Source organism: Limanda limanda, chromosome 16 (genome assembly GCF_963576545.1).
Source record: "Limanda limanda chromosome 16, fLimLim1.1, whole genome shotgun sequence".
In the NCBI taxonomy this organism is placed as follows: Eukaryota; Metazoa; Chordata; class Actinopteri; order Pleuronectiformes; family Pleuronectidae; genus Limanda; species Limanda limanda.
In genome coordinates, this window is record NC_083651.1 from 4,950,404 (window position 1) to 4,966,075 (window position 15,672).

At 43.6% G+C, this 15,672-nt stretch overlaps 1 protein-coding gene across 2 annotated transcripts in view; it reads right to left on the reverse strand.

The window, feature by feature from the left end:
• Positions 1-678: 678 nt before the first annotated feature.
• The window catches only part of LOC133021513 (glycerol kinase-like), a 16,962-nt gene continuing 1,968 nt past the window's right edge, over positions 679-15,672 (reverse strand). The window contains exons 2-20 of one of the 2 annotated variants that reach the window (XM_061088403.1): positions 13,365-13,438; positions 12,402-12,508; positions 12,198-12,275; positions 10,979-11,058; positions 10,512-10,649; positions 10,323-10,432; positions 9,846-9,912; positions 7,967-8,002; positions 7,687-7,754; positions 7,043-7,085; positions 6,864-6,944; positions 6,661-6,739; positions 6,435-6,531; positions 6,142-6,226; positions 5,936-6,056; positions 4,687-4,830; positions 4,022-4,108; positions 3,598-3,672; positions 679-1,830 (exon numbers count right to left, since the gene is read on the reverse strand). In XM_061088403.1, coding sequence (XP_060944386.1) covers positions 3,599-3,672; positions 4,022-4,108; positions 4,687-4,830; positions 5,936-6,056; positions 6,142-6,226; positions 6,435-6,531; positions 6,661-6,739; positions 6,864-6,944; positions 7,043-7,085; positions 7,687-7,754; positions 7,967-8,002; positions 9,846-9,912; positions 10,323-10,432; positions 10,512-10,649; positions 10,979-11,058; positions 12,198-12,275; positions 12,402-12,508; positions 13,365-13,438 — 1,569 coding nt within the window. In that variant the 3' untranslated portion in view covers positions 679-1,830; position 3,598. The remainder of the gene's footprint in view (positions 1,831-3,597; positions 3,673-4,021; positions 4,109-4,686; positions 4,831-5,935; positions 6,057-6,141; positions 6,227-6,434; positions 6,532-6,660; positions 6,740-6,863; positions 6,945-7,042; positions 7,086-7,686; positions 7,755-7,966; positions 8,003-9,845; positions 9,913-10,322; positions 10,433-10,511; positions 10,650-10,978; positions 11,059-12,197; positions 12,276-12,401; positions 12,509-13,364; positions 13,439-15,672) is intronic. The other variant, XM_061088404.1, reaches the window with a different exon arrangement.

Sequence of the window (15,672 nt, forward strand, 5' to 3'; positions counted from 1 at the left end):
TAAACTCAAACACTGTAACAACTGAGCCTGGAGTCCTGCACTGAAGAATACTTATTATGCATTTTTAGAAAACCAATAAGAGTTTTCATTTCCTGAAGAAAATCCCTGGGATTGCTGCAAACTTCAAAACAGATGGAGGATGTCTCTTTTTTTTCCAGTGACCTCCCCAAATCCACCATTACAGGACAATGTCCAGAATCAGCTGGTTTGGCTTGTTATCTAGTGTCATGTTTTTGAGGTCAAGGCCACAGAATAACATTAATTAAAACATTTTAATCAGCTACTGTTTGAGAAATACTGATATTCAAGTCATCAAATGTTAAAAGCTGTGTGAGGTCGAATGAAATGGGGAATGAAACCCTGGAACCATAGTGTCCGCTATCAGGTGATACTCCATATATATTTATAAGTCTCTGGTATTATAAACCCTTAAATGATACTTTAAGTTAAAACTTTAGTTGAGAATGTAAATGTAAAACATGTCTTCAAAGTGAGTAGGACAAAGCAGGTTGAAGGATGGGAATCAGAGGACCTGCAGTTTCTAATAAGTGTGAGCTTGATGGTGACAATTAAGGTTTAAATACTAAACAAATCCGTCACAATCATATTTTCAAACACAAGAGGCTGCTGTGGTAACTTGACAACTTTCTTGCATTTGGAGTCAAACAGATCAAAGTCTTTTGGATTAATTCAAAACTTTAATGTCGTCTGTTGCACATACCAGATTGGCAAGATTTGAAGAAAGCAGAGTCTGGATCCCATTCATTTTAAAAATAAAACATACTAATATAAAAATCAATAATCAAAACCCATTACTAAATATAAAGTCGTAGCACCCACTGCACAAACAATAAATAATGTAAAACAGGACATCAATTGTGCAACTACAAAGAAAAGCATTGTGCAGAAAGGATCCAGGGAATTTACCTTCACACAAATCAAAATGTTTTCAATGTTGATAAATCTGGAAACAGTCATTTAGAAAATGTGATTTCCTCTCGGTGTCTTTACTCTGAATTAAAGTGAGTCTCACGTGGCTCGGATACAAAGGGTCGTGTTTGAAAGTGACTTATAAAATGTGATCATACAGAATCAAAATGTACGTAGTTGCTTTGATTTTATGGATTTGTAAAGATTCTATTTCACATGGTCTTAGTTGGGCCTCTTCAAGGAAACTTTAACAAATCATCAAAATGAATCAGGTTAAAAACACTGTGGTTCAAAAATCAAACAGGATCAATAAAACAGCGTCGGCTTCATATTACATTTAAAAACATTTTTCAGGTGCAAAGATTCCAGAGTTATGATTCTATTTTCCTTCTTTTTTTCTCAAAAATATTTTTTACAATTACTATATTACAGCTCAGAAGGCAGTGTGTCTCATTCGTCCAGGAACAAACCCCAGTTTAAATACAAAGAACAGTACCAACCACTCAAAGCACAGGAAACAACAGTACCCGGTCTCCCTTGGTTACAGTGACGAGGGGCAGTAGTGTGTGAAACTGGGCTTCAGGCGACAAACACCAGATTCCAGAAGGGAATTCCATAGCTTCTACTGTGAGGTGGTGCAAGGAATAAACACTTGTTTTTATTAAAAAGGACGAAGAAGAGGACGAGGAAGAATATATACATGGACCATGTTTCCCTTGTTGCTACAAGAAGCTCCACAGGTCACCTGATTGCAGCTGGCACATAATGTGGAGGATTTTCAGTTTTCAAGTCCCGTCACAACCACGGTGACCGCTCCTGTTTCCAGTGTGAGGTTCCTCCTTCAGGCTTGTTCCACAGGAGTCAGCCAGGTTGCACTGCAGGTGTGTTACTGCTGCTGATCTGTGGTGAAGACACACAACAGGATCATTGTGAGACTCACACACACGAGAGGAGAAACAGATTTCACAGACAGGGAGTCAGGCTTTTCTCTGGATGAACCATTAACTGTCTATGAGAATGGACGACTTGACAGCTCGGTCAGAAAACTCCACATGTCTGAATTTGATTATTGCATCTTCTGAGAATGACCTCATTTAGATTATCAGAAAATGCCGTCAGTGTTTTATTCAGTCATTGATGAACAGACTCGATTAACATCAAAAGCACAAGATGGCAGCGCCCGTGTCTGCGATAGTTTAGCTTCAGGAAGAAGAGGAGAGATGTCGTCCATCTTTAGTCAAAGTGAATGGGTTGAACACACAGTCCAGTGGCAGAGTCATTAGTAATTAGGAAAATGGTTTAAAACAGCGTGAAACCAAATGTGTGTTCACCCATGGGTTCTGTTGCTCTGACACTGAGAGTCCAGCTCTGAGCTGTGAGGTTTAAAATCAGATGTGAGCTGAACTGGACCTGATTCCTTTGTTTTAAATTAAAGCATAAAGCAGCTACAACAGGTGTTTAATGAATTTCAGGGGATGGTCGGTTAATGACTGACCTCCATCAGTAGCTTAAAGGTCTCATTGACATTTAGCTGTTTCACCAAGTTAAACTGACTCTGTGCAACAAACACTATGCTCCACAATGTTTTAAGCATTGGTTTAACATTACTTTTGCCTCATAAGTCCTTTAATCTGCTCCTACTCCTCACTAAGTCCATGTATAAATTAATTTAAAGATACTTTAAAATACTTTGTGACCCTTTTCTGCTCTTCAAAGTTCATATTCAGCCTTCACTACTTACACCATTTCCAATTGTTTTATGTTCTTCATATAAATAATATATAAAGAGGGACACTGTGACATTGAGCTTCCTGTGAACCAACTCCTGAGATATAACTGTTGGTTCAAGAGACTGAAACATCTCAGGTTTAAACACTTTTCAAACAGCAGCCGAGCTTCAGTCAGAGCAACAGTCCCTTTCTGTGAGAGTCAAACACACAATATATACAGTAACATGCACAACCGCACAACTTAAACACACCGTGGCAGGACTGATACAAAAGGTGAATTACACAACTGAGGCCTGAACAATAAAGCAGGACTCTACTCATCCAGGTTTAACCCCCGGTCACATGCTCAGGTCGACGAAGCAGAGTTCCTGTGCACTGATGCTGTTTTCTTATCCAAATATATATATTTTTTTAATCTGTATCAGTCCGGCCCTTCAACACACTGTGTTAGTGATGCTCTGTAATGTGATCATGCCTCAGTCAGTTAGTGTTCCTGTACACACCTGGTGTTAACAGTACGACTGTGAAGTGAACACACCCAACAATCAGGACGTCCTGTTGTTTCTCTTCTCGTTGATTTGAATACAAACACTGATCACAACATTATGATCAATACTTTCCTTAAATGGGTCAAATCTCCTGACTCGTCCCTCTACCTCTCACACACACACACACACACACACACACACACACACACACACACACACACACACACACACACACACACACACACACACACACACACACACACACACACACACACACACACACACACACACACACACACACACACACACACACACACACACACACACACACACACACACAGACCTGTCCACTTGTGATCGGATCACAACAACCACATGTTAATACCAGGTGTGTACAGGGGTCCGTGCTCAGAAAGGTCACACATGACATGCAGCAGCGAATGTCGGACCTTAGGGGTCCACTCTGGTGGGGGGGGGAGTGGGCGGCACTACCCAGGGGGCGCCGTTTATCTTCTTTCCACAACCTGTCGTCGAAGGAAGGAGAGAGCAGCCCGAGATGGAACAGTCACAAACAAGTCATGGACATCTCAGCTGATATTTGCCTTTGATAAATATGTAAGCATCACTATTTATCTTATTGAATGTGGACTAATATGATATTTTTAGATAAGATAATATAGAAAAACATGCTCAGGGATATTTAGAAAGAGCATCATCATAGTTTGTCCAGCAGAGCCGACTCCATTGTTTACAAAACTCTTTCTGGAGATTTAATAAACATTGACTCTAACATTTCCCTCTTTGATCAGCCGTCATGTGACTGGTGCTCATCACACGTGTTCACTGGGAGAGGGTTTCATATCAGCTGATTACCATTAGAGTTGCAGCACGGCTCGGTGGTCTCCCAGTTCATGGCTTTCTGGACGGCCTTCTTCCAACGGGCGAAGCGGAACTCGCTCTCTGTGACGGAGACAAACACAGACGTTAGCAGAGAACAGTCATAACAGTAATGTCCACTAGATGGCAGCAGCAGTGGAGGAAGCACTGAAACATTTTACCTAAAGTAAAAATACGAATAACAAGACTAAATGTTAAAAGTAAAACTAATTTGAATAATTAAATAATTTTAAAAAATGAAATCACAACTTTAGTATGTTTGTAACAGCTTAGAATTCTTAAGTTAATTATTGTATATTATTATTTTGTTTTGTTATTACTTATTTTCTTAGTTTGCCTGCCACAATAAAACAGTTGTTGTAAACATTAAGAGCTGCTGTGAATATTAACATAAAGTAATAAAAGTACAAGCTGAAAAAAGTACCTGAAAATAAATCTACTTTAATTAAGTTAGGCACCGTAAAAAGTACCGTAAATGTAAATTTACTTTGCTACATCCCACCACCAGATGGCAGCAAATCACACTACAGTGTCTACCGCCCTGAGAATCTCCAGTTTGATGGAGAACTGTGTGTTTTCTGTCTGAGGATCAAAACCTGATTCCAGTTTCTACTACAGGTCCTTGATTTTGTTTTTCTTACCTTCAGAGTTGATCTGAGGTTCATATTTCTCAGAAATAACTTCTGGGAGGTCCTCGGGCCTCAGGCTCCACACGTCCACCCCTTCTGCTGCCCCTGCTGCCATGGCTGCACCCAGAGCTGTGGTCTCTGCCATGGCCGGTCGTGCTGGAGGGAGACAACACCAGTTAGAAAACTAAGTCCTTAAAATGACCAGAGAGCCGACATATACCCAGAAAATATAAATCTAGTAGGAAATATACAATGTCACCGACTCCTGTCTTCAGCTGAAAAGCCTCAGATCATATTATGTGTAAGTGTAGAGTATTGATTAATCCTGTAAATCACTACTAGCAATAAAAAGTTACTCCCTTCATATCTAGTACATGTTAATACTTTTTCTGCTTATTGGTGAAAGGTTCTGGGCAAAGAGCCTCTCTTTGATTGGACAAGTCAAACTCGCTGCTATGGAAATTTTAAAATATGTATATCTATATAAAGAAGGGTGAAAACTTTACAAATGTAGTTTCATGAATTTGTTTAAAACGTTTTTTCTGATCTGCTTCAGAGATGAAATGATAACAGACCGACACACTGATCATTATATTCCCCTGCATCACATTCTGGTAAATACAAAATTGTTTTATTCAAATTTTATGTGAAAAATAATCAGAGAAGGAAACTGATGAATTTGTAGTTCATGTATTTTGTCTTGTTAGTTTGCACAGTTTTGCTCTGACCAATAAAAAAACTCATCACACACATATGGATACATGTGGACTTTGTCATGTTTCTGTTTTGACTGACGGTTCATGAGTTCACAGTAAAGTACACAAGTGAATCTGTGCTCTTCACCTTCTCCTGGATTCAAAGTAAGAGTTTGTTCATTCATGTGTGTGTGTGTGTGTGTGTGTGTGTGTGTGTGTGTGTGTGTGTGTGTGTGTGTGTGTGTGTGTTTTAAATAGGACAAAGGTCAGAGAAGATGGAAAGCTGTTGAGTCCGTGTCGAGTGAAATTGAGTTCAGGCTCATTTCAGGTGTTACACCGATTGAACAACAGATCTTAAAACATCACAGCTGTTGTTCTTGAGCTGCAGGAGTTGTTTTTTTTAAATTATTTGATGATTATCGTCATTTAGCTCCACTTTTCAAAAACAGGATTCAGCTCCTCAGCTCAGGCTTTAACAAGTTTGCATTTCTCCTTAGTTTACTTGTACCTTTGTCACAGAGATTTAAGCCTCAGTGTGTGATGCCTGTGTCACGCGCTCCACTTACACACGGGCATGCAGAGGATGTCGGCCTGGAGCTGCATCAGTAATCTGTTGGTGGTCATGCCTCCGTCCACCTGCAGCTGCGTCAGGGGGACGCCGCTGTCCAGGTTCATCGCATCCAGGATCTGAAACACAGGAGGAGTGATATTCTAACTGCAATAGTTTCTACGTCTGTCTCAATATTCAACCGGGTGAAAAGCAGCTGCTCACCTCTCGGGTCTGAAAACAGACGGCTTCCAGAGCAGCAAACGCCAAGTGGCTCCTGTTGGTGAACTGAGTCAGGCCACAGATGATGCTGGAAACAGAGAGAGAGAGAGAAAACCAGATATAATCACCATCACTAATATCAAGGAATAACTCTGAAGCAGCTCCAGAGCAAACAGGCAGGTTCAGGTCACTTCTAACTACGCTCATTATACGACAAGATAATAGATAGTTCTCCTGATTCCAGGGTCAAATAGAAGTCCACTGCTCCGATGTGTTTGAACAGCTGACAATCTCACCCTCTGGCACTGGGCTCCCAGTAGGGGGCGTACAGCCCGGAGAAGGCCGGGACAAAGTAGCAGCCGTATGACGTCCCCACTGCAGCTGCTAGTTTCTCTGAATGACAGAATGACAGAGGACAGGGTGAAGCCTTGTTGTATACCACACACACATTAAGTTTCTACAGTGAGATCTTTAAGAATCACACATTCTATTATTTAGTGAATCAATGTGTCATGCAAGTACCGATCTCCGAGGCGGACTGCACAATGCCCATGTTGTCCTTCAGCCAGCGCACCACCGCCCCTGCGATGGCCACGGAGCCCTGGGAGGACGGAGGCAAGACATTGGATCCAGAGAAGCAGGGAGAAGGAAATGACAATGCAGGGAACAACATGGCCGACTATGCAGAGACTAAATCCAGGTCCAAGGTGGAAGCTGTCACTCACCTCCAGGGCGAAGCAGGCCGGCTCGTCCTTCCCCAGTTTGTAGGCCACAGTGGTCAGCAGGCCGTGCGTGGACATCACAGCCTGAACCAGTCAGAGGAAAGAGCAGAGTACTGAAGGTGAAGTAACTAAATAGGGGTCGTCAGTGTATTTTTAAATGTTAGTACAGTGAAATATTTCACCTTGGTCCCTGTATTTCTGAGCAGGAAGCAACCGGTCCCGTACCTTTCAACAACCAGAGAGAAACACAGGTTAGGATCCAGTTCGGGTCATAAAACATGAGGATCTCATTTAGTTTGGATCTGGATCAGGGAGCAGATCCAGAACTGGTTTTCTACTTTCTTTAACATTGCGAGAATAACTCATGGATCTTTGTAAACATTTTTTTGATGTTTTAATAAGATTATGCACTTTCCTGACTGTCCTTTAAGTTTCAATTCATTTAACGTGACAATAAAGGTTTTGTTTTTCTATAGATACACAGAGTTTACAGCTTTGTTCCAGACTCATTAAATGGAAAGTGTTGGATTTAAATGCACTTTATAGGAAATGAGATCAGCTTGAAAAAGCATCACAGCTAATGAAGCTGGTTAGAGTCAGTTTACTGCTTCCTCCATGATTTATGTAAATGTTAATCAAACTACAGGAAACATGGCGGCTCCTTGAGGTTATTTCTTTGGGCTTAATTAAAATAATCTAAGTTTATTGTATTTACCAAGTTTTGGGAAAATGGCAGAATATTTTGTTGAAGACTGAGTTATAAAACAACACTTTATTTTGTAATTAAATAAATCACCATCACTGCTGTAGTGGAGAAACCTCTTACGTGTTTTTGGCCTGTCCTTCGTTGAAACACATCTGACCAACGAGAGCAGCTGATTGGTCCCCGAGACACTGAAAGACAAAAAGTTTACGTGAATATAATCCAACATCACATCTTAAGTCTCATTCACAAAGACAAACATCTTAATCTAAAACTGGAGCCAAACCCGTCGTCATGATGGTGAACATCAAGATCCACTGGTTCTGAAACTCTTGTCTCCAAGGCGTCATTTATCAGTTATTATATTAATAAAAAGCAAAGAAACAGAAGTTACATAACTCACCCCAGAGATTGGAACTCCTGCTAGCGAGCTGGATTTCTATTGGGGAGACAGAGAGGGACGTAATTAGAGTTTTGGATAAACGACAGAACAACAACAATGAGTCGGTTTGTTCTGTATTTTCCTGCAAAACACTATGTGGCCAAGTATTCAAAAATCCAATATAACAGCAGTTTTAAATCATTAATTATATTCTACTATATCAGCATTTCCTTGTTATGTCACAGTCGCCGGGTCGTTAATAATAATGTCATAAAAATGGAGCCAGCAACTGATGATTAATAATGGATAATGATTAATCTATTATCTGTACAAATGTGATAAATCCACATTATACGGATGAACAGGGGAATGAAGAGTTATAAAAGTCAGTGCAGGGCTGTTTATGACCTAATAGGAAAGTGATTATGTTTGATTAAGACAAATATAAGACTGATAATTCTGTACAAGAGTCGTAGCAATCAAAGAACCTGGATCTTTTCTAATTGGAGCCATTTCCTCTAATATTAATTCATTCATCCTGATTTTCCAGAGAAGCTTTAACAGTTTGTGAGAAATCATCCAGGAAAACAAACGCGTGGGAAATAAACAACAACTAATCAATTCTGTAAAACCAACAGAACCAGGTGGTGAACTCTGCTCTGCAGGGCAAAGTGCATGTTGCATAGAATAAAAAAAGAAGCTTTAGCACCAGACAGATAGCAGGTTGTGTTCAGGAGATAAGAAAAGAGCTCAGACAAACTCAGACACATGATAAAACAAGCAGTTATTTTATATATTTCTGTTAGTTGGAACATGGGCTGATCCACAGCTACAGTATCTGTTATCATCTGATCTGCTGCTGTGATAAAGCACCAGAGAAACTTATCACACCAAGTACCACAGAACTCTATCATCAGTAATTAGGAATACAACCAGCTAGGTGGAAGTAATTATGAAAAAATAAATTGTCAGGATGTGGGTCAAAGGTTACGTTGATTATTTTAAACTGGAATTTCCTCACTACTTTATCTTCCATCCCTTATCGGTGCTTTAACTGCTTTTCAGGTAAATGACAAACTGCATCATATCATGTTATGTGTTTACCACAGTGATTTAAAATATTGTATAAGACAATTATGAGATCATATTTTATGATGATGGTTAGCTGGAATTTAGATTAACAGCTTTGGAACGAGCTGAGAAAGACAAGTGGGTCAGGTACATGTCAAACAGAGACATGGAAGAAAGAAGAGACAGAAGAGACAGAGGAGACAGAGAAGACAGAGAAGACAGAGAAGACAGAGAAGAGACAGAAGAGACACAGAAGAGACAGAGAAGACACAAAGAAGAGACACAGAAGAAAGAAGAGACAGAAGAGACAGAGGAGACAGAGGAGACAGAGAAGACAGAGAAGAGACAGAAGAGACACAGAAGAGACAGAAGAGACAGAAGAGACATAGAAGTAACATAGAAGCGACATAGAGGAGACACAGAAGAGACATACAAGAGACACAGCAGAGACATAGAAGGGACACAGAAGAGACATAGAAGAGACACAGAAGAGACATAGACGTAACATAGAAGAGACATAGAAGAGACACAGAAGAGACATACAAGAGACATACAAGAGACACAGAAGAGACATACAAGAGACACAGAAGAGACAGAGAAGATACAGAAGAGACAGAAGAGACATAGAAGAGACAGAGGGACACAGAAGAGACATAGAAGAGACATAGAAGAGACACAGAAGAGACAGAGAAGAGACACAGAAGAGACAGAACAGACAGAACAGACAGAACAGACAGAACAGACAGAACAGACATAGAAGAGACACAGAAGAGACAGAGAAGACAGATGCAACAGAGACAGAGATTGACCTCTGGTCAGTGGAGTTTACCATATAGCCGTAGATTTCAGAGGAGCTCCTGACCTCCGGGAGGATCTGCATGGGGACGTCAAAGTACCTGAGAGCAGCAGAGCAAACAATCACGATTTATTACACACACACACACACAACACACACATGCACACACAACACAAGTGTTTCTACTGTGACCAGTGGGAAAGTGTTTCAGTTAAACTCACATGTATATATAACATTCTTTTCATGCCTATCCATTTTCGTTTGTTCAGGAATAAATCAATTCTTTTATCACTTTCTTTAACCTTGTAACATAAGGTGGAGATATTTATTTATTCTTTATATTTTTCCCTGATTTCCGAGGGAATAATTCATGGATCTTGATGAAAATAAAACTAATCAGTCATATTTGAGGACTGATATCTATGAGCGTGTGTTTTTTGGTTCATCTTGATGGATTTAAGGGACTTGTTGGGTCTTTGTGAAGGTTTGTTCTCTACTGTGTCTGCTGACCTGCACAGCTCCGGATCCCAGTCCAGGCTGTTGATGTTGAAGAGCATGGTGCGACTGGCGTTGGACACGTCTGTGCAGTGGACGCCCCCGTTGTTCCCCCCCGTCAGGCACTGAGGAACAAACAATGGACTCGTTGTGCTTCACCCGTTGTAAATGAAAGGATCGAACCCTGTTTTAAACGGATCCTACCCAGATGATCCAGGAGTCCACCGTGCCGAACAGGGCCCGCCCACTCGCCACCGCCTGCTGGACTTCCTCCACGTTGTCCAGAAGCCAACGCAGCTTGACCGCGCTGAAGTAGGTGCTGATGGGAAGACCCGTCTTGTGCTGGAGACGGGAGGACAGCAGGGACACATGATGGGGGGGTTGTCAGGTATGAAAGGAACTCTGGGTCTTTTCCAATAACTGCAGGTTGCAATAAACCCTGCCTCCTCCAGGTTAGTGGATGGGAAATCCACCAACCATTAAATCAAAGTATGCCTATTTCCCAAAGATGTCATTATAGAAAATGCTCCTGAGATATTTTGCTCAGTGGCAGGAAGTGGAGATGTGTCGTCCATCTTTAAACACAGTTCTATGTATTTTTATTATCTCTAACAACCTGTTCCTTTAGTCATGACTCTGTAAAGCTGCAGTCAGATCAGATCCTCTCTCACCTTCAGGTGGTTCTTGTTCTGACCCGGAGCTTTGTTGATGAGCCGCTCCACTGTGGACTGTGTGCGCAGGTCCAACCAAACTACACACAGAACACACAACATACGACACAGACTTACAGTTAGAAAGTAAAGCATCGACATCGGCTTCATCACGAGGATCTCTCATCTTCAACACTTTGCACGACACCCGAAAAACATTCAACTGGATTCACAAATCTATTCTAATTACGTCTGTTGTTTGAGAGCTGAAGTGAATGTAAAGAAAAGCAAAACCCTACAGAAACTACAGCCTTCAGGTGAAAGGTTGTTAAGAACCAGCAGCACTGGTTTTACAGAGAGAACCAGTAAACCGGGGCCAGGTCAACACGCCTGTTGGCTGCAACATCAAGCTCTGCACACACACACTGAAGAAGTGACATTTTATTGTAGAACTGACTGAGGACGACTCACTAATGACAAGGTTTAATTCAGAAGAAGCTCCACACGACACATGAACAGTGATAAACTGCATTAGACAAACCAGCCTGAGACCAGAGGACTGGAGCTCGAATAAAAGCCTTTGTTTAATAATAAACCTGGCAGAGAAGGTTTGAGTGGGCGGTCACTGTGTGTGCTCACGTGTTGGTGGGTGATGATGGGTGGGGGGGCAGACATGATACATGACACTCTGATGCGCAACCCATTCATGTGCTGAGCTGTTTCCTCGATGACATAATCTCATTTGCTCAGTTGAAGACTTCAGGAAGACGTATGGAGGCTTGTGTTAGAACCAGTTTGGTGGGATTCTTTATACTGGTTATTTACGACAGAGATGTGCATCTGTCTATTAGTACATTTACATTAATTCATCTGTCTTTTACACTACTTCCCCTGTTTGTGTAGTTAGTGTGTCGTTTTAAACCATATGAAACACTAAGTTGCAAAATGTGTCCGAAAGCTCATAAGTGTAATTATTAGGTGAGAAATAACTTGCAGTTTACTGTTCTAAACCTGGTGCTACTTCAGAATTATTTCTTGTCATTAGTGACTCCTCCTCAATTTGTTTTAATTCTGAACGTATCATGTCCAAATTATCCAAACTAAACCAATTGAACTCTTCACTCTCTCAGGCAACGGATAAACGTTCCACATACATACATACAGACGTGTGTGGAATTAGCAGGTAGATGTAAATCCAGATTAAAACACAAGACAGTGATATAGAAAATGATGCACGCACCAATAGCATTGTAGAGTGGCTCTCCCGTCTCTTTGTCCCAAACCAGGGTCGTCTCTCTCTGATTGGTCACTCCCACCGCTGAGAAAAAACAACAAACCACAACACACAGGTGAAGCCATTACTCCCAGAATCCTCTCTGCTCGGTGCTGGTTAACAGCCGGTTGTGTTTCCTGTGTTTACAGGAGCGGACGAGCAGGCTCCCACCTTTTATGTTGGAGAGGTCAATGTTGAGCTGGCTGAGTTTCTCACAGGTTCTCTCCAGGCACTCGTACACAGACTGTATGATCTCCTTGGGGTCTTCCTCCACCCAGCTGATTGACACACACACACACACACACACACACACACACACACACACACACACACACACACACACACACACACACACACACACACACACACACACACACACACACACACACACACACACACACACACACACACACACACACACACACACACACACACACACACACACACACACACACACACACACACACACAGAGGTGAACAGTGAAGATGAATGAGCAGGAAACAGCATCATCATGGGAAAACTTTAGATACTACTCCAGATGAGTGCCAAGGATTCAGAACAGAATAAATGGTTTTGTAATTAATTAGCTTGTTATTGTATTTTCTTTCATGTATTTGTCTTTATTCGATATTTAGCGTGATGATTAAGTCAATTCCCTTTATTTGATGCATTATTTTATGAGAGAATATCTGTTATTCACATCAGCCTGTACACAAACGTTGCATCAAATATATACTCTTCAGTGTCTCTGGTGTTCATCCACCAGATGTGTTTACACAGCAAGATGAATATGTACCAATCAATGAATAATAAAATACTGGAGCTGGACCTTGGACACATTTGCGTTGTTAAACAGAGTCAGACATTCATCTACAATTCAGTTAAAGTATAACTTAAATAACCCAGTAAACAGGAGAGAGAACCTCACACTAATTCATTTTCATGTTTAGGTTTATAGAAAGATAGATTTGAACCTTTATTTGCTTTCATTCAAATTTTTTTCTCTGCCATTTTCAAGATATTTATGGACTAAGATAAAGAATCTCGAGGATCCATCTCTCTACATCATCTACTACTAAGGAGTATTTAGTGATCAACATGTGTTGTGCAGTAATGAAGGTCGGAGCACTCACCCCTCCTTGGGGAAACTCTGCTTAATTTCAACCTGATGGTGACTGATCACTTTGGCTGTTTTTGCATTGAACACCTGCGGAGAAAAATAAGTTTTGTAAGGAAAGGACCAGAGAGGAAGGAGAGGAGCAGCGAGGGGAACCAGGTATTTCCCAGTGACACAGGGTCCGGTGACTGGAGGAGAGTCAGCGCTGCCAGTGGAAAGATGACGGTCTTGGCTGGCTGGGTGGATTTCATCCTGCACCTGGCAAGAGTGCACCACCACTGGGGGGGCTGCCAAATAAACCACGGCCCCCTGCAGCATCACATTTCTGCTCGTACAGTACAGACCAGGCTCAAACCGCCGGGTTAAATTAGGTCAGCACCTCGACGGACACATGACTCACAGGAAACCTTCAACTGCCCGGCGACCTTGAACTCTTTAAACTTTATGATTCTCTACTTCCCACTGGGACCAGTAGCTGTTCCCACTGAGACCAGGAGTTGTTCCCACTGGGACCAGGAGCGGCTCCCACTGAGACCAGGAGCTGTTTCCCACTGAGACCAGTAGCTGTTACAAGTCCTGTCCTACTGAGACCAGTAGCTGTTCCCACTGAGACCAGGAGCTGCTCCCACTGAAACCAGGAGGTGTTCCCACTGGGACCAGGAGCTGTTCCCACTGAGACCAGGAGCTGCTCCCACTGGGACCAGGAGCTGTTCCCACTGAGACCAGGAGCTGTTCCCACTGAGACCAGGAGCTGCTCCCACTGAAACCAGGAGCTGCTCCCACTGGGACCAGGAGCTGTTCCCACTGAGACCAGGAGCTGTTCCCACTGAGACCAGGAGCTGCTCCCACTGAAACCAGGAGCTGTTCCCACTGGGACCAGGAGCTGTTCCCACTGAGACCAGGAGCTGCTCCCACTGGGACCAGGAGCTGTTCCCACTGAGACCAGGAGCTGTTCCCACTGTGACCAGGAGCTGTTCCCGCTGGGACCAGGAGCTGTTCCCGCTGAGACCAGGAGCTGTTCCCGCTGGGACCAGGAGCTGTTCCCACTGAGACCAGGAGCTGCTCCCACTGGGACCAGGAGCTTCTCCCACTGAGACCAGGAGCTGTTCCCACTGAGACCAGGAGCTGTTCCCACTGAGACCAGGAGCTGTTCCCACTGGGACCAGGGGCTGTTCCCACTGAGACCAGGGGCTGTTCCCACTGAGACCAGGAGCTGTTCCCACTGAGACCAGGAGCAGTTCCCACTGAGACTAGGAGCTGCTCCCACTGAGACCAGTAGCTGTTCCAACTGGGACCAGGAGCAGTTCCCACTGAGACCAGGAGCTGTTCCCACTGGGACCAGGGGCTGTTCCCACTGAGACCAGGAGCTGTTCCCACTGAGACCAGGAACTGTTCCCACTGAGACCAGGAACTGTTCCCACTGAGACCAGGAGCTGTTCCCACTGAGACCAGGAACTGTTCCCACTGGGACCAGGAGCTGTTCCCACTGAGACCAGTAGCTGTTCCCACTGGGATCAGGAGCTGCTCCCACTGGGACCAAGAGCTGTTCCCACTGAGACCAGGAACTGTTCCCACTGGGACCAGGAGCTGTTCCCACTGGGACCAGGAGCTGTTCCCACTGAGACCAGGAGCTGTTCCCACTGGGACCAGGAGCTGTTCCCACTGAGACCAGGAGCTGTTCCCACTGAGACCAGGAGCTGTTCCCACTGGGACCAGTAGGTGTTCCCACTGAGACCAGTAGGTGTTCCCACTGGGACCAGGAGCTGTTCCCACTGAGACCAGGAGCTGTTCCCACTGGGACCAGGAGCTGTTCCCACTGGGACCAGGAGCAGTTCCCACTGAGACCAGGAGCTGTTCCCACAGGGACCAGGAGCTGTTGCCACTGGGACCAGGAGCTGTTCCCACTGGGACCATGAGCTGTTCCCACTGGGACCAGGAGCTGTTCCCACTGGGACCAGGAGCTGTTCCCACTGAGACCAGGAGCTGTTCCCACTGGGACCAGGAGCTGTTCCCACTGAGACCAGGAGCTGTTCCCACTGGGACCAGGAGCTGTTCCCACTGGGACCAGGAGCTGTTCCCACTGGGACCAGTAACTGTTCCCACTGAGACCAGGAGCTGTTCCCACTGGGACCAGGAGCTGTTCCCACTGAGACCAGGAGCTGTTCCCACTGGGACCAGGAGCTGCTCCCACTGAGACCAGGAGCTGTTCCCAGGAGCTGATCCCACTGAGACCAGGATTACCCCATGTCATGATAGTTTCACGATGTTCAGAGGCCTGTTGCTTCAAGGTGACATTTTTTGAAAGACTGCACCGACCTTCTTCC